This window comes from Thermobia domestica, chromosome 8, assembly GCF_964235325.1.
Source record: "Thermobia domestica chromosome 8, izTheDome1.hap1.1, whole genome shotgun sequence".
In the NCBI taxonomy this organism is placed as follows: Eukaryota; Metazoa; Arthropoda; class Insecta; order Zygentoma; family Lepismatidae; genus Thermobia; species Thermobia domestica.
The window spans coordinates 268,868,250-268,894,500 of NC_137461.1; the positions used below are offsets into that span (position 1 = coordinate 268,868,250).

A 26,251-nucleotide genomic window follows, 5' to 3' on the forward strand; every position below is an offset into this window, starting at 1 on the left:
AGTGAAATCTTTGAGTTTTACGTCCTACGGTTTTGCTAAAGGAGACGGTAATGATGAGTGATGAATGAAATGGCGGAATGAAGAAAGTGGGAGGAAACGGGAGAACCCCCAGAAAACCCACGCGCACGTTGTTTGCCCACCACAAAGTCGACTTGGCGGGGGCTGGGATCGAACCCGGGACCCCAATCACCAGAGGTGAACGCTCTACCACTGAGCCACCGCGGCAATCCTGGAAACAGTAGTCGCATGGTTCCAAGAGGGAGGGGAGTGGTAATATCTTCACATCTGAGATGCCGAGAGTTAAAAAAATAATTGAGAAACATTTTTCTAGTCTTTATGCTATTATCGATATTTATTTATTCAAATTTACGTATCGTTTCAGATACAGCACAACCATTTCACACTGAAATATGTAACAACGGCAAAAACGCAAAATACAGTGTTATTATTCAGCCCGTTCGGTAGAACCGGTTATTAAAGTATTTCGAGTTCGCAGAACCGTTTATTACATCCAGATATAAGAGTAAATTTTACTCAGTTATACCCAGAACAGTAAATTTTAGTTTAACTATCTTTGTTTTTACAAATTCTTACAGCTACAATGTGAAACATATAATCCAAGGATGTTATAAAATAGAGAATCTGCCCATACGTATCTTCATCCTATGAACTCAGTGAAGCCGAAAAACAACTGAGAATCGTCTGAGCTGGTACGTCTGATTGGCTACTCTCGTTTCCGCCATGTTTGTTAGCTCGAAACATTGCGATCTTACGACCCGCTCGGCAGAGTAATACTCCCGGAAGTCCGTTTTTTCGTGCGCTACTCTAGCCAGCTGTTTTACGCGCTATCCTAGTCAGTTGTTTTAAGTTGGTCACAAAATCTATATCATTTAGTACAAGGGGAACAAAACGAACCTTATATCATGGAGTACAAGGGCAACTAAACGAGCCCTGCGGGGCTTCTAACCTGTTCCTACTACTACTACTACTTATTTGAAGAAAAGTAAGTAAATCACATTTTTGAGTATTATTTTCGTATTATTTTAATTTAAAAAGTGTTATAAAAATGTAAAAATTAATGTTAAAAAAACTTTCCTCGGGCCGGGTTTGAACTCACGCCAAAAGAGATTTTCATTACTAGCATATAGCGCTAGCCCACTCGGCCACGAGGAATGACAACAACAATCGTCTGAATTCTGCTATTTGAATGCAACGTGGCAAGACATAGATAACGCCAACCAATCAGAAGTGTGTTTTCCGTTCCTACTTCCGGCAGCATTACTCTCCTGAGCTTGTCCTGCGATCTTAGTGGTGCGGAGCGGGCATAGTAGGTGTGGCGGAACTGTGACGTATTGCTTCACGATTTTCTTGTATGGGCAGATCCTCTATTTTATAACATCCTGGATATAATCTCTGAGAACAATGTATAAGCGTTTATTTCTTAATCTCAAATGCTCAGATATCAAGAATGAGAACTGAATCACATAAGAGTATTGTTGGTGTTGTTGATTTTTAGTTTAACGTCCCTTTCAGCAGCGAGGCTATATGAGACGTGGACCTACTGATTATCCGAACCATATGAGCTCCCGCCGGGAATCGAACCCGGGTCTCCCACGCCAAAGGCGCGTATGTTAACCGCTTAGCCATGAAGGAGCTCTCACAAGAGAGTAGTGGTCAGGGTTATGTATACATGATTCATTATCAACAATTGTCGATCCATTGCTAGACTAAGATCTTCCCAATACTTTTTGACAACCATCTTTCTTGGATAATTCGCTTCCAAGATATTTTGCAGTCATACCTAATTGCATCATACCATCTTATATTAATATCTTGTGTAGATCTATGCCTGTCAGTTATGGCATCCAATAAAAATTTTACCCAAACTTCCGTGTATGATCTTCGTTAAATTTTATTGCGTATTGTCCTACCTCATACTGTACGACACATTCTGAAAGATTGTACAATTACAAAAACATTAACTGACTTATTTTTCAGAAACCAACAAGTACAAAGAAACCAGAGAAAGTGCCGAAGCCAAGGATTTATAATTTTAACGTCCGCTCAGACATTCAATATAGATATGCTACCACTGTCATAACAAGCAAAATTGCCAACCCTGCTCAACAATCTCAAGAAGTATTCTTTAGTGTTGTGCTTCCTGAAAAAGCATTCATCTCAGGATTCTTAATGTAAGTAATAATAATAATAATAATAATAATAATAATAATAATAATAATAATAATAATAATAATAATAATAATAATAATAATAATAATAATAATAATAATAATAACCTTTTGTATCTCAGGTTCCTGTCACACATGATCTTTCGATGAGTTAACAGTAGCTTTGTGTAAATTGAATTGAAATGTCTTTATTCATGAAGCGAGGTTCATCTGTAGACCGCTGTAAGACCTAGCAAACTTACAAAGTACACAGAGATGCATATGAATATACAAAGGAAATATACTTGAAAACACTAGTGAGTGTATTCAGAGAGTATTCGTTAATCAAGCGTTAGTCACGTTATTAGTTAGTGTTGTATTAGTTCTGTACTAGGGAGGTGTATTTTTGATATTGAAAATCTGCTTGTAGTTCAGACTAATAAGTTGATTTGGTTATCATTCCAAACGCTTGCAGGGACATGGGTTTAGAAGTAAATGCAGAGAAAACTAAATACATGGAAGTGCGTCGGGATCGTATTTTAATACAGAAACTTATAGATGCGTCAAAATATTAAATAATATTTGGTCTAGGAATTAATTCGTGCGGGTGGACAAGAGATGGCGCAACGAACGGAGCGTCTCACAGTTCCGTGTATCCACACATGTGTTGCAAACCCCTGTCATCGCGTATCGTTCGTAGTATAGGGCAGTGGATTAAAGCGTCAACAACACCAGTTTGTAGTTAAGTGAACATGGCGCAATTTGTGCCTGATAAAGTGTTTTTGCGGGGTGTCCTGCTGCATTACTTTAACATGCAGAAAAGTGCGACTGAAAGTCATCGTATTTTGGTGGAAGTGTATGGTGACCATGCTCTAGCTGAGCGAACGTGTCAGAAGTGGTTTGCACGGTTTAGAAGTGGTGATTTCGGCTTGGCAGACCAAGAGCGAGCTGGACAGCCAAAAAAAATTTCAAGACGAAGAATTGACAGCATTGCTCGAGCAGGATTCGTGTCAAACGCAGGAACAACTTGCAGCAGCATTAGGCGTTGATCAAACAACAGTCTCCAAACGCTTGAAAGCCATGGGAATGATTCAAAAGATGTCACATTGGGTTCCACATGAATTGAAAGACAGAGACGTTGAAAGACGAAAAACCATTTGCGAATTGCTGCTTCAACGACAGAGCAGAAAGGGGTTTCTGCATCGAATTATTACGGGTGATGAGAAGTGGATCCATTACGAGAACCCTAAACGAAAAAAGGCCTGGGTGAAACCAGGTGAACCAGGTCCATCACAACCAAAACGAGATATTCACTGTGCAAAGGTTATGCTGTGCATATGGTGGGATATGAAAGGTGTGGTGTACTATGAGCTGCTGCAACCGGGTGAAACTATGAATGGAGAACGTTATCGACGACAATTAATGCGTTTGAAGCAAGCTCTGGCCAGAACACGACCAGAATGGGAGAACAGACATGATAAACTTATTGTTCAACATGATAACGCTCGCCCACATGTCGCAAAACCGGTCAAAACCTATTTAGAAAATGTCGGTTGGGAAGTTTTACCCCACCCGCCGTATTCACCAGACGTTGCTCCTTCGGACTACTACTTGGTCGATTGCGTGAACAACGATTTGATTGGACAGCGGTTTACTTCTTCAGAAGATATCGAAACATGGGTCTCTGACTGGATCGCTTCCAAGGATGAGGACTTCTTTCGCCACGGAATCCGTACATTGCCTGACAGATGGGCGAAAGTAGTGGCTAGCGATGGACAATATTTTTCTTAAGGTATTTATGTATTTTGTGTTTGTACTACAGCTTCAATGTGTGCGTACCAACCGCACGAATTAATTCCTAGACCAAATACTTTTGATAAAGTGGGTACTTTCAAATATCTAGGATCAATATTAACAGACGAAAATCACAATCACGAGGAAATTAAATGTCGACTAAAAGTAGGGAATTCATGTTATTATTCAGTTCAAAATCTCTTGTCGTCGCGAATTCTGTCGAGGAATTTGAAGCTTAAAATATCTAAAACGATAATTATGCCTGTTGTTTTGTATGGTTGCGAAACATGGTCGCTTACTCTGAGGGAAGAACATAGGCTGAAAGTATTTGAGAACAAGATCCTGAGACGAATATTCGGACCCAAGAGGAACGGGAATGGGGAATGGCGGAAACTTCGTAACGAGGAACTACATAATACATAATTTATACGGTTTACCAAACATTGTTAGGGTCATCAAGTCTAGGAGGCTTAGGTGGACAGGTCATGTAGCTAGAATGGAAGAAAGTAGAAACGCTTTCAAAGTCTTGACTGGAAGACCAATCGGAAAACGACCATTAAGAAGACCTAGGCGCAGATAGGAGGACAATATTAAAATAGATCTCGCAGAGATTGGAATTCAAAGTAGAAACGCTCCAGTTGGCTAAGGATAAAAGTCAGTAGAGAGCTTTTGTGAATGCTGCATTGAACCTCCGGGTTCCGTAAACCATAGAGTTAGTTTAACTAACATAACCTCAATACATCGAGTGAAAAAAATACATGTAACAAAAACGGAAATCTAGACGTGCGCATGTTTAGTCTGTAAAAATATAAATATTTGAAATACGAAATTCGCAATGTTTTCTTTGTATTTGATAGCACAACTTATAAATAGTTACGAAATCGAATTATAATAAACTTATTCATTTCTGAGGGATGTATTTACTGGAAGAATAAATATAAATCCATTAATATTTGTGACAGTAGAAGGATTATGTTGAAATTAGAAGGGAAGATAATTTATCGATCACTTGTAGATATCCTTCAGAAAACTGGACATTTTCTACTTCTCTCACTGTTCACATTAAGAAACTTCTGCTATTGTAGAGGACTCGACTTAATAGATTACTTCATAGTTAACTCACTCGATAAAGTGAAATGAAAGAAAGACAGGTAATTAAATTGCTTTGTATTCTCATAATGTACCGTAAGTTTATTGTGGCTAAACAATGGCTAAACTGGGGTACCCTCTGCTCTAAATTAGTTAGTCACATGCGATTAACTTTGCCAACTACTATGAGCTAATCATAGATTCTGAATATACTTGTGATAATTATGCATTAGTTAACCCTTTAATATGGCACTAAAATTATACGTCTAAACGACTCTCTATAATACGTATTATATTTTCCGGAAAGATGGGGCTAGGATTTCCCTCATCTTTGCCACACTCACACATTGGGGGGCCCACAACTCATTTATCGCACCTTTTATATGTAATGTCTATGTGTGTTTATGTAAACGTAATTAATTTCTGAGTTAAAATTTGCCCTGAAATTTAATTCTTGTAATTCTCATAAAAAGGTTTCATGTGCTGACACAGCAACATTGGATCTTTTTGTTATATCAAGATAGGAAATTAACCCTGGAGAAAACTCGATTTTTATTTTGGTGTTAATTTCCTTTTTTCAATTATCGACTAAAGTATGTAAAATATTCCGTTGTTTATTTGAAGGTTTCCAGTAAGTTTGGATGATAAAACGTACCTCCTAATATATATATATATATATATATATATATATATATATATATATATATATATATATATATATGTGTGTGTGTGTGTGTGTGTGTGTGTGTGTAAATTATTCATTGTAGCTTTGGAAAATTCAAGATTACTAGTAAAACTTCAACTTACCAAAGCAGTATATATATATTAAGATTATATATTTATGTTACAGTTTCGGCTATGTAACATAACCTTCCTCAGACACATTATCAATCAGCGCCGATTTCTATGTAAATTTGGGGGAGTCTGGGCCCCCTGTCCTCCCCAGGATTGGCGCCCATGGGTGTGTGTGTGTTACAAAGTAGTAGTTTGTTTCTATTTGGGATCAAAATTTTGAGCAATTTTACTTTTTGTTACATTTTGTACGAACGACTAATTAATTTTCCGCTTTCTAGTAAAATTAATGGAAAAGTGTACAAAGCATACGTAAAAGAAAAGGAAGAGGCAAAGAGGGAATATGAACATGCTGTACAAAGCGGACAAACAGCAGCCCATGTAGCACAGTAAGTATACTTATTCCCCATAAGGGTATAATTGGAAATCTTCTCTTGATAAAATAATGGAGAGTCTTCCTTGCTTTATATTATAATTTCAGTGTTTTCTATTTTATTTCTTTTCTGTATTAGTAACAAAGGTCTGATGTGTGAATGAGAATGTACTTCTCTTTTATCTATAACTAAATGAATCAGAATGAACTTACTCTTTTATTTATGACTAAATGAATCAGAATGTACGTTCTCTTTTATTTATGACTAGATGAATCAGAATGTACGTTCTCTTTTATTTATGTCTAAATGAATCAGAATGTACGTTCTCTTTTATTTATGATTAAATGAATCAGAATGTACCTTCTCCTTTATTTATGACTAGATGAATCAGAATGTACGTTCTCTTTTATTTATGTCTAAATGAATCAGAATGTACGTTCTCTTTTATTTATGTCTAAATGAATCAGAATGTACGTTCTCTTTTATTTATGACTAAATGAATCAGAATGTACGTTCTCTTTTATTTATGACGAAATGAATCAGAATGTACGTTCTCTTTTATTTATGACGAAATGAATCAGAATGTACTTACTGTTTTATTTATGTCTAAATGAATCAGAATGTACGTTCTCTTTTATTTATGTCTAAATGAATCAGAATGTACGTTCTCCTTTATTTATGACTAAATAAATCAGAATGTACGTTCTCCTTTATTTATGACTAAATAAATCAGAATGTACGTTCTCTTTTATTTATGACTAAATGAATCAGAATGTACGTTCTCTTTAATTTACAACTAAATGAATCAGAATATGCGTTCTCTTTTATCTATGATTAAATGAATCAGAATGTGTTTTCTCTTTTATTTATGAGTAAGTGAATGAGGATGTACTTTTCCTTTTATGAGTAGATTAATCAGAAGGTACTTTCTCTTTTATTTATAACTAGATGAATAAGGATGCACTTCCTCTTTTATTTATGGCTAGTTGAATGGGAATATTTTTTTCTTTTATTTATGACCAGATAAATGAAAATCCAATTTTTCTTTTATCTATGAACAAATGAATCAGAATGTATTTTTTCTTTTATTTATCAGTAAGTTAATGAGAATGTACTTTTCCCTTTACTTATGAGTAGAGGAATGAGAGTGTACTTTCAATTTTATTTATGAGTAGATGAATGTCAATGTACTTTATGCTTTATTTATGAGTATAAGAATGAAAATACACTTTTCTTTTATGACTAAATGAATAAGAATGTATTTTCTCTTTTATTTATGAGTAAACAAATGAGAATGTACACTCACTTTTGTTTATGAGTAGATTAATGAGAGTGTATTTTCTCTTTCATTTATGACTAGATGAATGAGAAGGTATCTCTCTTTTATGACTAAATGAATCAGAATATATTCTCTCTTTTATTTATGAGTAAACGAATGAGAATGTACTTTCAATTTTATTTATGACTACACGAATAAGAACGTACTTTCTCTTTTATTTATGACTGAAGGAATGACTACGTATCTTTCTCTTTTATTTATGACTAGGTGAATGAGAATGTATCTTTCTCTTTTATGACTAGATGAATCAGAATATATTTTCTTTTATTTATGAGTAAATAAATGAGAATGTACTTTCAATTTCATTTATGACCAAATGAATGAGAACACACTTTCTCTTTTATTTATGACTAGATGAATCAGAATGTATTTTCTCTTTTATTTATGGTTAGATGAGTGAGAATGTATTTTCTCTTTTATTTATGAGTAGAGAAATGAGAATATACTTTCCCTTTTAATTTATGATTGGATAAATGAGAATGTACTTTCCCGTCTATTTATGACGATGAATGTAAATGTATTTTCTACTTTATTTATTAGTAGATTAATCATAATGAACTTTCTCTTTTATTTATGACTAGGTATATCAGAATGTACTTTCCTTTTTTATTTATGAGTAGATTAATGAGAATGCATTTTCTCCTTTATATATGAGTATATGAATGAGAATATATCTTTCTCTTTTATGACTATATGAATAAGAATATACTTTCTCTTTTATATACGACTATGTGAATGGGAATGTTCTTTCTCTTTTATTTATTACTAAATGAATGAGAATGTACTTTCAATTTTATTTATGCGAATGTACTTTCTCTTTTGTTTATAACTAAATGAATGAAAATGTACTTTCTCTTTTATTTATGACTAGAGGAATGAGAATGTATATTTCTCTTTTATGACTAAAATAGATGAATCAGAATATATATTTTCTTTTATTTACGAGTAAATGAATGAGAATGTACTTTTAATTTTATTTATTACTAAATGAATGAGAACTTACTTTCTCTTTTATTTATAACTGAATGAATGAGAATGTGTCTTTCTCTTTTATGTATGACTAGAATGAGAATGTACTTCCTCTTTTATTTATGACTAGATGAAATATCCCTTCTTTCTTAGGATACGAATTTCAATGAAAGTGTAATGACAGAAATCCTTAATGTCTTCCTTTCCCACCCTCACCTTCTTGTCGATGGAGTTGACTTTGCACTTAAACGACATCGGAAGAGCCCCTGTTCATTTAAAGGGCTGTGAAAGCTATGTATTGGATACTAATTATTGGTAATCTTCGATAATTTTTCATGCCACTTTTTCTTCTTCCCTCCTCATGAAAATGGAAGATGAATTTAGACTTAAACAGGAGCAGGGTTGTCCTATCGATGTCAGTGACTCTAGATATGATGAATTGGACACTAATATTGGTCGTTCTTGATTAGTTTTATATTATTCCTCATTATTCCTCATACCGAAAATTATGAGTGTAATGTAAGATCCTTGAGAAGCCAAGGTTGATAATAACCCCAATCCCAACGTTATATTACCATTATAATTGGTTCAGTAGTTATTATGTAATTAGGGATGGGCACGAGTCGAGCTAAAACTCGACTCGACTCGAATTCAACTCGAGTTCCGAGTCGCGTCAAAGGTAATTTCTCGAGTCGAGTTCCGAACCAAGTCACTCTTTCTGAGTTCAAGTTTCGAGTCAAGTCGAGTTTGATAAATGGTTCGCTCGTTCAGGTCGTTTTAACTCGTTTTGGTCTGATTAGACTGGAAAGCGAAACGCATGATAAATGTAAGCAGTACTTTTCAATACGTTTAATGTTGCTCATGACACGGGACACTACTCGCATCTCGTCTCGTCTCGGTAATGAAACGACAATAGATTTTTATAACGTGACAGCCTCAAATGTCATGAGTACCTACATACCATCAAAACTAAGACTTGCCTGGTCCAATTTTTGATCTCAAACAGAAGTCCAATCCGGGTAGTGATGCCAATCGGCTCGGCGCGGTTCAACTGAGCTAACAGCTCGAGCCGCCTCGGTTGAAAAAAGCCATCCACTCGTCTCAATTGAGCGGATGGTTCTAGCCGGCTTTGTTGGGTTTATCCACCGACTCGGCTCAGGTGAGCCATAGACTCGAGCCAGCTCTGTTGAAAGGAGTCCATCAGGTCGGTTCGACTCGGTTCAACTGAGTCGATGACTGGAATCGGCTCGGTTGTGGTGAGCCATCAGCTCGGTTTGGTTGGGCTCGGGTGACCACCGGCTCGAGCCGGCTTGGTTGGATGAGCTGTTGGGTCGGCTCACTTCCCTTTTTGGCCCGATAGTGAATTAACTGTGAGCCGGGCCGTTGACGATCTTAAACTTGGGCCGAGCAGTTTTGAACATGTTTAGCCGGTGTCCCATAACTTTTGACAATGTTTGGTTCGAGCTCGAATACTTGCTTAACTACGAAACTCAAACCTAGACCACATGAACGATGTCCTTGCCTCCTGAAGACTTCTCGACGACCGAGATCGGCAGTCAACTAGTTTTTAGTATTCAGATACAAATCGCCACCGATGGTTATGCACGGTGGTGTTATAATAATAATAATAATAATAATAATAATAATAATAATAATAATAATAATAATAATAATAATAATAATAATAATAATAATAATAATAATAATAATAATAATAATAATAATAATAATAAGTTATAGTGGTAGTAGTTTCATTGATAATTATATTGTCGGTGTAGGATACTTGAAGAGATTACTTGAAACTCACATAGGATTTAGCTAGATTTGGCTCGACTCGACTCGAAACTCGATCCGAATTCAAAGATGTCTGTTTCGAGTCGAGTCGAGCTTCAAAGAAAACTTGCTCGGACTCGCTCGTGCCCATCTCTATGAGTGATGAGGTAACACAAATTCACATTCGCTTTTATACATAGGTAGTCTGAAAAATAATGATAATTTCTTTTCTGTACACTAATGAAGATTTGAAATATGTACGAGAATTTGAAGTCAGGATGGGAATGGAAACAAATGGGTGTAGGAAGATGAAATTTATTGTGTGGTCACTGAGTAAAGAGTTATGAAAAATATTCACCGATTGTTTTGCGTATTGTACTTTATAAAGTAGGAACACACACATACATACATAAATATTTCGGTATAGTGATGAAATGTGCTTAAAAGCATTTGAAATACGGGTATGAATAGAATGGAGAAACTTAACCAGGTGGAACAGAAACTGAGTAAAGAAGTCATAGGAATACTGTAGTAAGGAAGGAATGAACAATATTGGAAATAGTTAAGATGAGGAAAAGGAACTAATTAGAACACCACTTGAGAAAAATATATTTAAAGGAATGTGATGGATAACAGAATGAAAGGAAGAGAGGGTGGTGAAGAAGATAGTGCAATTCATTTACCATATATGTTCAGATGGATGTGATGGATGACAGAATGAAAGGAAGAGAAGATGGTGAAGAAGATACTGCAATTCATTTACCATATATGTTCAGCAGGTTGTAATGGATGAAATGAAGAGAGGGTGGTGAAAAAGATAATGCAATTCATTGACCATATACATTTAGAGGGATGTGACGGATGACAGAATGAAAGGAAAAGAGGATGGTGAAGAAGATACTACAATCTATTGGCTATATGAAAGGGAATATTCGTTACGTCAGGAAGAAAAAGTTCGCTGTGAGCCGTAATGTATGCCACAACTTCTCAATTTACGGCAAGTGAAGAAAAAGTTCGCTGTGAGCCGTAATGTATGCCATAACTTCTCAATTTACGGCAAGTGAAGAAAAAGTTCCCTGTAAGCCGTAATGTATGCCATAACTTCTCAATTTACGGCAAGTAACCAGACAGGGAATGACAAAAAATGAAAAAGAAATGAAATCTTTAAGTTTTACGTCCCATGGTTATGCCAGCTAGGCTAAAGGAGATGGTGATGATGAGAAATAAATGAAATGATGGAATGAATAAGTGGGAGGAAACGGGAGAACCCCGAGAAGACCCACGCACACGGTGTTTGTCCACCACAAAGTTCACTTATTGTGAGCAGGGATCGAACCAGCGGCCCCACGCACCAGATGTGAACGCTCTATCACTGAGCCACCGCAGACTCCCATGAATGACAGAATACTGATAATGATAATGGATAGTTAAAATTTATTGCTCTATATACAGTATGCGGCAAAACAAATAGTACTGAAATTCGCGTATGGATGGCGCACAAATGCAACGTGGTTGGAGCGCCACACATGTGCTTAGTCGTGTGTGGACTAACGTAGTGTGCAATTGGCGCAAAGATAATGTTACTTACAACAAACGAGAAGGTTCACGAGCACTTTTTCCGCTCATACGGTGTGGATCAGCATCTCACTGGAGGAGATAAGTGCTCACGTCTACTGTATTGCTCTGGAGCTATGGCAATATGAACATGAAGTCTTTATCAGTAACATATGGTTCAATGATGAAAGCCCTGTGTACCTTGATCACTACATCGATCGACAGTTGATTATTGATCAATTCTTGCATCATTTGCGCGGTTTTTGCCGCACAAAAACCTGTCATTATAACGATGAATGCAGCAAGAAGGAACTACCGCCCACATTGCAACTCACTTGTCTTTCTGCCCCCGAGAGTTTGGACATCTCTTGATTTCCCGTGAAGTGTATTTTCCATGTCCTTCCCATTCCCCTGGCCTCAGGGCTCCAGACGCCTGGGGTATGCTGAAGGAAGCAATTTTCCGAACAGATAACCCCCAACCAGTATACCGTAGAAGAGAGAAGATTCGGTCATTGTTCTGTCGTTCCAGTAACTTGTGTTCACTAACATGTCCATCGATCTATAGGACCACTATGAAGAATGTGCGCGATGTAATGGTCAACATTTTGAATAATACATGATGTGCAGGCACGAGTCTTCTTAAATTTACAATGTGTTGAGTAACATTTAGTTGAGTAACATTTAGTTGACATCTATTTGACAACATTTGTTACATTTTATTATGTTGTACAATAAATAAATAAATAAATAAATAAATAAATAAATAAATGTCAACGATGTGATTTCAGTATTGTTTGTTTTGCCGCATACTGTAAATGCATTTAATTACAAAAACGATCATAAATTCTGTTAACCTATGCTAGCTTATAAAACACAGATTAGTTTAGATTAGATTAGGTTCTATTTGGTTTACCATGATGTAAGTGCAGTACAACCCCTCAAATCCGAACTAATTGGGGCTGAAGTCTGTTCGGATTTCGGGGGGTTCGGATTACCCGGGAAATAATATTACGTACTTATTTCGTCACTGAATTGGCGGTAAAACAACGACTGAGGTTAGGGTGGCCCAGTGGTTGAAAGGGCAGTGACCTTGACTAGCGGGTGTACACTCATCTCCAAAATGATTGTCGCATATCTATAACTGTCTTCTTGTAAGAATATAATTAGATAATGATTTAGAATAAGCATTAAGTCTAAAAATGTTAAAACCTTAAAAAAAAACTAAATTTGTGTGATTAAACCTTTTTTTTTTTCATTTTCCAGCTGTAGTTATTTTTTTCTCCTGAGAACGTGTTAGGATTTGCCGGGTTTTCGGATTTGAGGGGTTGTACTGCAATCGCGACGGGGCTTAACGGAATTTAACCCAAAGAAAAAGTAGCTGAAGCATTGTAAATACTATTTGAAAATTGTAAAATAGTAGTATGGATCTACATAGTTTATTCAGTCTTTAACAGGCTTCCTAAAGGATTTCAGTCACACGGAATATACCTGAACCTGAGCCCACAAAGTGGGGATGATGTATATATTTCCTGAAAGCTTGGGTCGAGGTAAGATCAAAACCGGTCACCAAAATCAGGGAGGTCTCAAGCATTCCGCTTGAGGTCAGCACGTTACTAATTTTTATTAACACCTTTAAGCGTGTCCTTAAGTCCGTTGCAACCCCGAAAAGTCTGAAACGGTGGGACAAATATGAAAATAGAAAAACATGTCTTTTATCATTTAAAAAGTATAACGTTTCAGAGTAAAATAAATTGTCTCAGGGTCCCCCGCAGGGTCACAGATGGGGTTCAACTCAAAAATTTTAAATGGAAAGTGGGGTCAACTTGCATATCGTATGAAGGTTGGTGTTAAATAAAAGAAGATAAATCAAGTCACGACTCTCTACGATAAGCCTGTGCAAAATAGCGGTGGGTCAAAATATCAATACAATCTTTATTGCAAAGTCTATGGCTACTCGTATGAATCTGAAACGATGGGATAGGTGTAGAAACAAAAACATGGATATGTCATTATTTCAAAAGTATAATGATTCAAAGCAAAAAAAAAAAAAAAAAAAGTTCCAGGGTCCCTCGCAGGGTCCCAGACGGGGTCCAACTTAAAATGTTGAAATGGAAAGGGATTCAAGTTGAGTATCGTATGAAAGCTTATATTAACTGAAAGAAGAGAAAACAAGTCTCGACTCTTGATGAAAAAGTCTATTGCCACTCCTATTAATCTGAAGCTGTGAGACAGGTGCAAAAACAAAACGAAACAAAACAAAAACTAGAATATATCAAAGGAAATGACTCGTGTCATTTTGCAATGCTTATCGACAGTCGAGACTTGTCCAATGTCCAATTCTGTATCATTTAACGATCTTTCACATGATGTGTTTATTTACCCTCCCTTGGCACTTGAAACTTTTGAGTTGGATCCCGTCTGGGATCCTGCAGTTGAAACTGGTATATTTCTTTATTCCTTTGATACATTCTAGTTTTTGTTTCGTTTGCTTTGTTTTGTTTTTACACCTGTCTCACCGTTTCAGATTTTTTTGGGTTGCAACGGACTTTAAGACACGCTTAAAGGTGTTAATAAAAATGAGTAACGTGCTGTCTTCAAGCGAAATGCTTGAGACCTCACCAATTTTGATAACCGGTTTTGATCTTACCTTGATCAAGCTTTCAGGAAATATATACATCACTCCTACTTTGTGGGTTCAGGTTCAAGTACATCCCGTGTTAGACTGGTGAAATCACTTGCATAAAGATAGAACCATATTACTAAAAAACAAAACCCTTTGCTCCTTTGGTGCAAGGGTTATAAAATTTAAAAATGAAACAACTGACCTTTTGATAAACCTGTTTTTTTTTAAAAAAAAAAAAAAACTCTTTCTACAAAAGAATACTCACACAAAGTTCGTGTTTACAGATTATAGGAGCTCTACATTTTTCATCATAAACCTCCACAAGAATTGTTTAAGGATATGTTAAAACATTTTTACAGGGTTATTATTTTCATATTATTTGAAGACAAATTTTAATACTGCAACAATAAAACTGATTCGATCAGTTAAACATTGTTTAACGTTGGATAGTTAAACTGTCCCATGAGCTACATTGCTTAATGTTGGATAACGAAACTGATTCGATGAATTAAATTGTTTAACGTTGGATAATGAAACTGATTCGATGACTCACATTATTTAACGTTGGATACTTAAACTGTCTCATGAGCTACGTTGCTTAATGTTGGATAGTGAAACTGATTCGATGAATTAAATTACTTAACGTCGGATAATGAAACTTATTCAATGACTTACATTGTTTAACGTTGGATAGTTAAACTGTCTCATGAGCTATATTGCTTAATGTTGGATAGTGAAACTGATTCGATGAATTAAATTGCTTAACGTTGGATAATGAAACTGATTCGATTACTTACATTGCTAAATGCTGGAAATATGTGTGAAATGAAAGAGAATAGAGTAACTGCTACGTCAAAATGAAGATTTTAGCTGAGAAGCTTCTAAATTTTCCTAAAATGAACTCCAAATGAAGACAGAATTCTTATAATGCTATGACTAAAAAAAAAAAAAAAAAAAAAAAAATGTTTAGAAATAGGGTGTTGTAAAGATTAATAAATACCTATCGGTATTATCCACTGAACTTTTTGTATTTAATTAAAATACGAAATATTTCGAAATATCTAGATGATTATATTTACAAAATTGAATATAACTGGCAACAAACCTTCAACTAATGTCTCATCAACTATGTTAAGTAGGGGCACCCGAAGAAAATTTTCTAAAGGGGCTGTCTCCATGATTTCTATATTACGTCTGGTATTTCTAGTATTTAATATACATGGTTTTCTATATTATGTAAACATTTTCGTGAACCAGGGAGGCCCAGCCCCCTGTCCGCTTCGGCGCCCATATTGTTAAGTTTTAAGTGAGATTGAACATGTTGGAGCTTTATTGATGAAAAGGTCTCGAGAACTAATTTTTAGCTTTTACGCTCAAATCAATTCCTCATGTTGTAGTTTTTGTATCTACTTTGTATAATCCTATCATACATTTTAAAACCCTTTCGGCCCTGATGATAATGTATGTGTACACATATTTTAAGATTAATATAATTACTCTGGAGGATTCAAAATGGCTGGGTTTTCATGTCAATATTCTTTGAACTTGTCTAAATCACTTTCCGCTATTTCTTTGATGCCAGCCATTTTGAATCCTCCAGAGTAATTATATTAATCTTAAAATATGATGTACACATATGTTACCGTCAGGGCCGAAAGGGTTAAAGTAACTAATATGGAAAATTATTGGTAATAAACAAATCTTAAGAAAAATAAAATGTAATAATTAGATTACATCTTTTCCCTTACAAAGCAACTTCACTCGTGCGTTCCGCTGAAGCTATTATTATTATTATTATTATTATTATTATTATTATTATTATTATTATTATTATTATTATTATTATTATTATTATTATGTGCTGTAATAGGATATCCCGCCTCTTGTGAAATGCGTTCTATAATTAAGTTTTTATTGACAAAAAAAAAAAAAAAAGCCAATTGAAGTCCATTGTCAACTGTATGAAGTATACGGACACGGAATAATGAGTGAATTTTTCACGGCAACGCACGTTTACACACAGCCAAGCGTACCCAAGAGCTCTTGGATGGTTTTAGATGGGAGGTGTTCGATCACCCACTACACAACCCAGATTTGGTGCCAAGCGACTACCACCACTTCCCAGCAATGAAGACATGGCTCACTATACAACGCTTTGATACTGATGTTGGTGTAAGCCAATGGTTGAAATCGCAGACGACACATTTCTACCACGACAGTATTGAAAAACTTGTGCCCCGGCACAATAAGTGCCTTAATTTGCATGACGATTATGTGGGAAAATAGCTTAAGAGTGTATCTTTCAACTGTATATAATACAATTTGGTTTGTTTATTGTTACTTTTTTATTATTTCAAAATGTCTATTACTTTCAGGACAGCTGTCGTATTTTCACTTTATATGTAGGATGTCAGAAACTCGCTTTGCTTTTTTCACTTCTAATATTAAAATGACTCGTGAAAACCTATTTAAAACACCTGTATATTAACCACTCTTCCCTAAGAGAGGCCGTAATCTTCTAAGAGGGTGCTACCCATTCACGGCTAGCCACAAACAAACAACCAACTTAAAACATAGTTTATATGAAACAGAATTTTGTATTTTAAACACATGAAAAATAATTTTAGATTGAGTCAAGCTCTTATTAATAGGATAATATTTAAATATTAAAGCACAATCAGAGATGTATAGATTTTGTTACTCAAAGTGTGTATTTTTACCTTACTTTTGAGATACGTAGGGCTACAACGCAATTTAGTTTATGAGTATTTGTTAGTGTACATTATAGTTTCTAATTTTAAATAATATTTCTGAAGTGTACACCACGTATTTCTTTCCTTTTCACAGAACTCGAGATTCGAATACTTTTTCAGTGTCATTGAATGTTGAAAGACAAGGAAAAGTAACATTTAACTTAACTTACGAAGAGTTACTCGAAAGACGACTGGGAAAATATGAACAAATTATAAACCTTAATCTTGGACAGGTAAATAAAGTTAGCAATTACTGTAGTTGTATTTGTAACTTATTTGTTATAGAGCTACAGCAATCCAGTCATCATGACCATCTCATCCATAATCGTCAATGAGCATCATCCCTGAGCATCATCAGCCATGACAGCCTATGACCACCATCATCCATGATCATCTATGATACTTGTCCATGATTGTCCATGACCAGGATCATCCATGATTCATGATCGTGTCCCATCGTTCTACAATATTATACTTAACCCTTTATTTGGCAGTGTTAATCTCAAGCAACATCGCATCCTATTGCGTTATCCGCACGAATTATAACTTCAGTGATCATTTAATTGGAATTATTGCTTTCATACAATATTCATATACATGATTTGCAGGTTGCTTGTTTAGATATTTCTAATCTTCGTCAACAGGGGACAGTCAAATTTAGTATTGTAGAAGCTTTATGTCCTACGTTCCGAGAAAGTTTTTTCTTTTTTTTATTTGTGGTTTCTTGCTTTGTAGAGAGATAATTCAACGAAACTGCTGCTAATTACTGAAAATATTTTTGATATTTGACCATTATAGTACAATGCTGCTCGGTTACATATGATCTATTTTATGGCAATGTTGCTTTGAACTAAACATACTGTATTTTGTAACCAAAGTACAAAAATACTTTAAAAATTACCAATTTATGATGAGGAGGACATGGTACAACCATAAAAGCAAACTAAATATTTTAATGGTAATGCTATCAATGCTTGCCAATTAAAGGGTTAAACAAAATTTAAAAGTTAATTATAATATTAGGTTCTAATTCATTTACAGATGATCTTTGTCGAAGAATCTTGTTTTGTGATTTTCGTTAATTTCATCTTTTTGTTTTTCGCTTTTTCAGTTTTTTTCATTTTTCGAAAAGAATTGTTTTTTTTTTGTTTTTTTAAACAAATTTTCGTTTTCAAAAAGTCATTTTTTTTAAAAAAAGATATTTTTCTAAAAAAAATATGTAGCCCTAATTTCATTAACATACTGTGTACCATCGTTTCTTGCCTGTATCCTGATGAAATACTTGGTAAGTGTATCGATTCTATCTTCATTAGTGGCGTCGTTTTATTGTACTCCATCACCTTTTATGTTTCCCAAAAATTTGTTTTCCGCGATTTTCTTCAAAACTACGCATAAAGATTCACCTCATCATTTTGTTCGGCTCAATAAGATATTTCTATTGGTATATGTGTCATGTTTGAATTTTGTTTCACTCTACGCTAATAATGTTATACGAGGAGTGATCGGAAAGTAACGTTACAAAGCCTGCCGTGAAATATGTATATATTAGTACATACATTAGGTTATTTTTTCGACACAGTCTCGATATCAGTTGAGGTTTTTTCGCATCGTGGAATGAGTTTGAAGATCCTCTCCTGGTAAAAATCCTTTCTTTGCGTGTTCAAACATGTTGTCACGAAATGTTTTACCTCCTCATCTGAAGCGAAGCGACAGTCTCCGAGATGCTCCTTGGAGTGCGGGAACAGATGAAAGTCGCTTAGAGCGAGGTTCGGGCTGTACCAGCCGATCGCAAACTTTCGACACCATTCTGCGACATACTCACAAGACATTACACTCTGTCAGTAAACCTCTACCAGCTGCTCGTGAATATCAGCCGCGGTTACATGTTTCTCCCACAGAAATCGAATAATTGAGCGAACTCCTTCGCGAGAGCAGTTTTTCAAACGAGTCGCCATTTGTGTTTGCCTACAACTAGCGCTATAGGTGACGGGTGGTTGACACTCTCCATAGTTGCCAACTCCATGTATTAAAATTATCGCAAACTTCAGAAATTTCAGCTTTGTAACCTTAGTTTCTGACCCTCCCTCGTAGAATAATTAGAACATAACTATATCCTATAATTATTTTCTTTTATCTTGTAAAATAATCCATCTTTTCTTCTACAATTGCAGCTTGTGAAAAAATTCAACGTTGATGTGTATATAAAAGAGACAAGAAATATTACTAACATCAATGTGCCTGAATTAAGATCAGGAAACGAAATTAATCCCAATGAAAAACGTAAATATATGTTTCTTTTTTCTTTTTTTTTTAAGTTTTCAATAATTTAACAAGTTTACTGTTTAGTAAACGAACTAAACTTTGACATATGAGTATAACTATTAAACTTTGGAATGTGTCCATATATTTATTAATACCGAACTTTTCAATAGGAACTCCCATCTTCGTCAGCGGATTGCTTTTTACATAAACAAATTCTGGTAAGCTTCCATTATACGTACAATGCAATGATATTTCTACGAAAACAAGTTACATAAACCATACCATGACGGATATTTTGTAACAAATATATTGGTTTCAAATACACCATTATTCCTGTTCCAAGTGAAAAAATAACAGTGTAGTTCCGCTAATTGGTAACATGTTGAAAAAAATAATAATAAGTGACGCAATAAAGAGAGATTCGAACAGGAATATTGTGGGCACAGTGGCTCAGTGGTAGAGTGCTTATCTCTCGTGCGTGGGTCTCTGGTTCGATCCCCGCACATGTAAGTTTGTGGTGGACACTATCGTGTTCGTGTGTTTTTTCGTGGTACTCTAGCTTCCTCCCACATTCTCATTCCACCAATTATTCCATAATAATTTACTTGCTTTAATCCAGTGGCGTATTTAGGAGGGGGCTTCCGGGCTTAAGCCTCCCCCGAAATCTTACTTACTATAGTAAAGTATATGAAATATCTTGCACAATTTTCACATTTTCAGGCAAAGCCTCCCCCCGAAAGTTAACAAAGCCCCCCGAAACAAAATCGTAAATACGCCACTGCTTTAATCATGGTCTCCCTTAGCCTAAAGGGAATAATTGTGATACGTTAAACTAAAAGATTCCATTTTTCGAACAGGAGTATTATTGTAGTTGAAGCTTATAATATGTCTTGCAAACTACCCATCAACGAATGGTTTATATATTTTGACTACAAAATATTACAGCAAGCTCAATCAACGATAAAACCTCGTATGAAAGCTCCAATTTAAAACAATGCTTCACAGGCAGTTGCGCCACCGAGTTGCGTCCCTCATTGACTTCGTGTGAAGGCTTCCTTAGGTCAACTACGACCCCAAAGAAGCTCAACCATGTAGCAGTTTGCTACGTACACAAAACAATGATAGACAAAGTTGATGAAAAAAAGTAGCACAAAAGTTTGTTTCCAATTGTGAAAGAAAAAAGGCAGTCAGTCTTTGGTCCTATGAAGGTGAAGGTGGAGTAAACTGATAAGTAACAAAATGTTTTTGTTTAGATAACAAACAGCAAAGCGAGTTTAGTTTAGCTAAAGAAAACATAATTTTCCACTAATTGGAAACTATACATTATTGAGTCTCATTTACATTATCAATAGGCTTGCAGATCTAAAACCTGTTTCAAAACTTTACTTTTTTTTTCCTGAGTATTCATTTCACACTACCTTTCATCATTATTTTATTTATGACATACTTTGCAACATTCAAGTTTAACTAAAATTGTAAAAAAATGCTTGAGTTTTACTGTTTCAATAATCAAACTAACTTTAAAGTTTGTCTGTGTTTCTTTTAGTACCACATTTCAAAGAAAAAATATTTAAGAAAATAAAACTAAAAATAAAAATATAAATAAAAAACTAGACTATCAAAGGTAAAAATAAAACAAAATTTTTTACGGTTTTGTTTGCTTTTTAAAGTCAAACATGCTATAAAATGCAATGTGTGAACATTTTTTTTCTTTCATTTTCTGGGGGAGGATCTCCAAATCTCCACTTTTCTGGGGGGTATTCTATACACCTCAGTCGCCCCGGTAGTCTGTCCCCCCTCCGAAGCTTATGTGCTGATGACACCAGTGATCCAGGCCGTGAATTTAACTTCCTTATTTAATGCTCTTCTGTTATGTACTTAATTATATTATTTTGAAAATTAAACAAATCAAATCAAATGGCAAATTGAACAAATAGTAAATATTGTATATACATTATATAAATATGATAAGTGAATGAAAACAAATACAAATATCTCTGTATTAAATATATATTGAATCGGAAATGATAAAACACAATATATTATTATTATTATTATTATTATTATTATTATTATTATTATTATTATTATTATTATTATTATTATTATTTATTTATTTATTTATTTATTTATTTTATTTCACCTTTAGCAAACCCATTAGCACAAATTGAACAAACTTCACAAAACGAGGCTCACATTCACTTCTCACCACGGAGGAAGGAACAAAGGAAAATATCCAAAAAAGAAAATGGCCTTGAAGGACAATTCGTTGTTCAATATGATGTCGAAAGAGATCCATCAGCTGGAGAATTTCTAGTAAGTTTACATTACGTTTTGGTTTAACAAAATGTGGCCGCAGCAAACACTTTTTGTTACTAATCTGTGTTGCTGTTTCGGTAATATATCATTGCCTTCATCAGAATGTCTTTGAAGAAAGTAATATATTGTCGGAACTGTAACACAGATTGGTAAATGATAAATATTGAATATTTGTTTTAGTCAGACCTTTTTTTTTAAAGTTACACAGCTCTGAACGAAAAAAAAAGTGGGAATACAATACCCCGGTACATCAACTATTTATTGATTTTAGGAAGACCTACGACTCGGTTAGGAGAGAAACATTATACAACGTTCTTACAGAACTTGGAATACCGAGAAAACTAATTAGATTAATTAAGATATGTTTAAATGAATCCGAAAGTAAAGTCCGGGTAGGAAAATTTTTGTCCACGAGTTTTCACATCGAAAATGACATGAAACAAGGAGGTCTGTTGTCGCCATTATTATTTAACTTTGTTCTGGAAGGAAAATCAAAGATAGCAACCAGGGCCTAGAGTTGAACGGTATTCACCAGGTTATGGCATATGCTGATTATGTAAATTTAATAGGGGATGATAGGAGAACAATAGAAAGAAATGCAGAGATCTTATTAAACGCTTGCAGGGACATGGGTTTAGAAGTAAATGCAGAGAAAACTAAATACATGGAAGTGCGTCGGGACTGTAATACAGCAAATTATAGATGCGTTAAAATATTAAATAATACTTTTGATAAATATCTAGATAGTTTCAAATATCCAGGATCAATATTAACAGAGGAAAATCATATCCAAGAGGAAATTAAATGTCGACTAAAAGCAGGGAATTCGTGTTACTATTCAGTTCAAAATCTGTCGTTGCGAATTCTGTCGAGGAATTTGAAACTTAAAATATATAAATCGATAACCATGCCTGTTGTTCTATATGGATGCGAAACATGGTCGCTTACTCTGAGGGAAGAACATAGACTGAAAGTATTTGAGAACAAGATCCTGAGACAAATATTCGGACCCAAGAGGAACGGGAATGGAGAATGGCGGAAACTTCATAACGAGGAACTACATAATTTATACGGTTTACCCAACATTGTTAGGGTCGTCAAGTCTAGGAGGCTTAGGTGGGCGGGTCATGTAACTAGAATGGAAGAAAGTAGAAACGCTTTCAAAGTCTTGACTGGAAGACCAATCGGAAAACGACCATTAGGAAGAGCTAGGCGCAGATGGGAAGACAATATTAAGATGGATCTCGCAGAGATAGGAATACAAAGTAGAAACTGGACGCAGCTAGCTAAGGATAGAAGTCAGTGGAGAGCTTTTGTGAACGCGGCGTTGAACCTCCGGGTTCCATAGGCCATAGAGTTATTTAGTTAGTTACATATATTGATTTATATAATGACTAATACATATATATATATATATATATATTAGGATGTAATAAAAAATCAAATTTTTACATTTTATTTCTAATAGTGCAGAAAATCTGCCGTTTGTTGTAGAAAACAGAACAATAATGTTTTAGAGTAATCGACGTATGCTTTGCGGTATCGCAATGGCGATAAAGTTTCACAAATATGGCATTTTTTATTCCATTTCAGTCTCTTTCATTCTTCTTTTATTTGCACCATAAAAACATTGATTTACGTGTTATTTCTTATTACTGAAGAAACAAACCTTTTGAGTGGACGAGGAGGAATAAGTAGTAATAATTCGAGCTTCGAATACAGCAATTTTTCGTTTTAAAAAATATTTTTTGGTCATTTTCGTATTTTTGGATTATGATGTAATTATTGTTTAACTTGATCGTAAATTTAAATCACCTCACTTCTCCCACTTCAGAAGTTTGTTTCATAAATAAATAGGCATCACAAATACAATAAAGATTTTCATAGTGCAAATAAAAGAGTAAAAGAGGCAAAAGGCGCCCATCAGGGGGGAAGCAAGGTGGGGCGCTCGCTTTCCCCCTAAGAGGAAATTGTACTTGGGAATATCAAAAACCTAATAGAATTTTTACAATAGTTACAGCAAAATATGAAACTACCCATGAATATATATATATATATATATATATATATATATATATATATATATATATATATATATATATATATATATATAGATAGATAGATAGATAGATAGATAGATAGATAGATAGATAGGTAAATATATGTATATAAATTACTTACGGGAGAAGGGAAGGAACATTTTCAGATGAGACAGCAATAGATGCATTATAAGTCTTTTGCTATGTTTTCATCAGAAAGTAGGAATAGCAAGCAAAGAAAAAAAATCAAATGGCTGTGAAGTATCCAGTTGACCGCCATATTGATTTTTGGATATAAAATCAACAAGATTCTTTCAATTGTCAACACTTTCTGCCCTGAAAGGAAGATGAAAGGTTTCAGAAATTGATTATAAATACGTTTTTCTACGTTATATTCTTCTAGAAGGATGCTGAAACGAACGTTGTGTTCTATCTATAACCTTCATCATATCCTGGATATGGTAGGCACTTTTTGAAATGTTCCAACATTAATCTTCAAATTCTGTAACGCCTTGGTTCCGGAATAGACGTCACAGTTGAGAAGGATAAAGGATTATGGTTTCATAGTGCCAATAAACTAGAAGTGCCTGATAATCTGACAAAAATTATTTACAGATGGATGCTGTATGATAAATATCTAAGAGAGAAAAGAGCATCTTCTCTCTATGCTTGTAATAAATTATAACGTATTGTTTCAAGATTTCCCTGACATCTTCCTCAGTATAAATTCTTCAGCTACACTGCTAAAGGTGTGACATGTTGATGGGATTTTTCTAAAGAATAGAATTTCATAGTTCGAAATAAACATACCTTTTTGAAATGAACATTAAAACAAATTAATTCCATACTTCTAAGGTATGGTAGTCAATATTGTTAAAGAAAAAAAAAGTTATTGAAAAACTGTTACAGACCTGAAAAGTGTTTTACACAATGGTGATTTCAGGGGGTGGCCGTAGTGATAAATTTCCATTCCGAAGCAACGAAATTTACCCCTAGGACATATTTCCAATGTGGGCTGCTAATAATTTTGTAGTACTAGTTTCACATTTTATATAATATTGAAAGTCTTCCCTTCCCTCCAAAGGAAACCTGAAAAATATAATTTGTTTGCCATATACTGTTTTCGATGTACTGAAAATATTCTGTTAACTATGAAGGATTTAACTTACAGAAATCCCTGTGTCAAATAAGGTAGCAATCGCATCACTAACGTATGATTCACTTTTTCCAGAAAGCATCTCAGAAGTTTGTATTAAACCAGGTACAGCGATGGCGTTTTTCTGTATAATAACCATTAAAATGTCACTATTTGTTTTCCTCCATAAGACCAAAATAGGCCAATTGTCTCTTCAGTGGCTCTCTCAATTCAAGTTTTAATCTTTTCTTAATATAACATCAGGAAGCATTTAAAAAATAACAACTAATATTGTCTAGATATTTATCATTGCTCTGTTTTCCAGGTAATTGATGGTTACTTTGTTCATTTGTTTGTTGTTTTGTTTTACATGTAATTGATGGTTACTTCGTTCACTTCTTTGTTGTTTTGTTTTACAGGTAATTTGATGGTTACTTTGATCATTTCTTTGTTGTTTTGTTTTACAGGTAATTTGATGGTTACTTTGATTCATTTCTTTATTGTTTTGTTTTACAGATAATTGATGGTTACTTAGTCCACTTCTTTGTTGTTTTGTTTTACAGGTAATTTGATGGTTATTTTGTTCATTTCTTTGTTGTTTAGTTTTACAGGTAATTTGATGGTTACTTTGTTCATTTCTTTATTGTTTTGTTTTACAGGTAATTTGATGGTTACTTTGATCATTTATTTGTTGTTTTGTTTTACAGGTAATTTGATGGTTACTTTGATCATTTCTTTGTTGTTTTGTTTTACAGGTAATTTGATGGTTACTTTGTTCATTTTTTATTGTTTTTTTACAAGTAATTGATGGTTACTTAGTTCACTTCTTTGTTGTTTTGTTTTACAGGTAATTGATGGTTACTTTGTTCATTTCTTTGCTCCATCAAACTTGAAACCACTTCGAAAACATATTATTTTCGTGAATGACGTAAGTGGCTCCATGTGGGGAAGAAAAATCGAACAGCTTCGAGATGCCATGTTATCTATTTTGGATGATCTCAACGAGGGAGATTATTTTAGTTTAATTGAGTTCTCCACTTCAGTGTCGGTAAGTACACGCATATATTCTATTCACGCTCGACTCTAGCCATAGGAACTAAATACTCAATTTTGATTGGTTAAAGTTATCCGTTTCTCGCCACGTAGCATACATATAGCACAAATCAAACGCCAGGTGTTGTCGGTCCTCCTAGCCGAGCATATTAGAGCTCGGGCTAGCAATGTAAATTGCTTTTGGCGTGGGTTCAAACCCAGCCGAAGAATTTTCT

The 26,251-nt window shown here is 34.7% G+C and overlaps 1 protein-coding gene across 1 annotated transcript in view; it reads left to right on the forward strand.

The window, feature by feature from the left end:
• The window catches only part of LOC145693616 (inter-alpha-trypsin inhibitor heavy chain H4-like), a 139,083-nt gene that overhangs the window by 40,357 nt on the left and 72,475 nt on the right, over nucleotides 1-26,251 (forward strand). Inside the window, exons 2-7 of the mRNA XM_081769769.1 lie at nucleotides 1,999-2,192; nucleotides 6,125-6,232; nucleotides 17,323-17,461; nucleotides 19,400-19,508; nucleotides 21,640-21,806; nucleotides 25,831-26,031. Of these exons, the coding sequence (XP_081625895.1) occupies nucleotides 1,999-2,192; nucleotides 6,125-6,232; nucleotides 17,323-17,461; nucleotides 19,400-19,508; nucleotides 21,640-21,806; nucleotides 25,831-26,031 (918 nt within the window). The remainder of the gene's footprint in view (nucleotides 1-1,998; nucleotides 2,193-6,124; nucleotides 6,233-17,322; nucleotides 17,462-19,399; nucleotides 19,509-21,639; nucleotides 21,807-25,830; nucleotides 26,032-26,251) is intronic.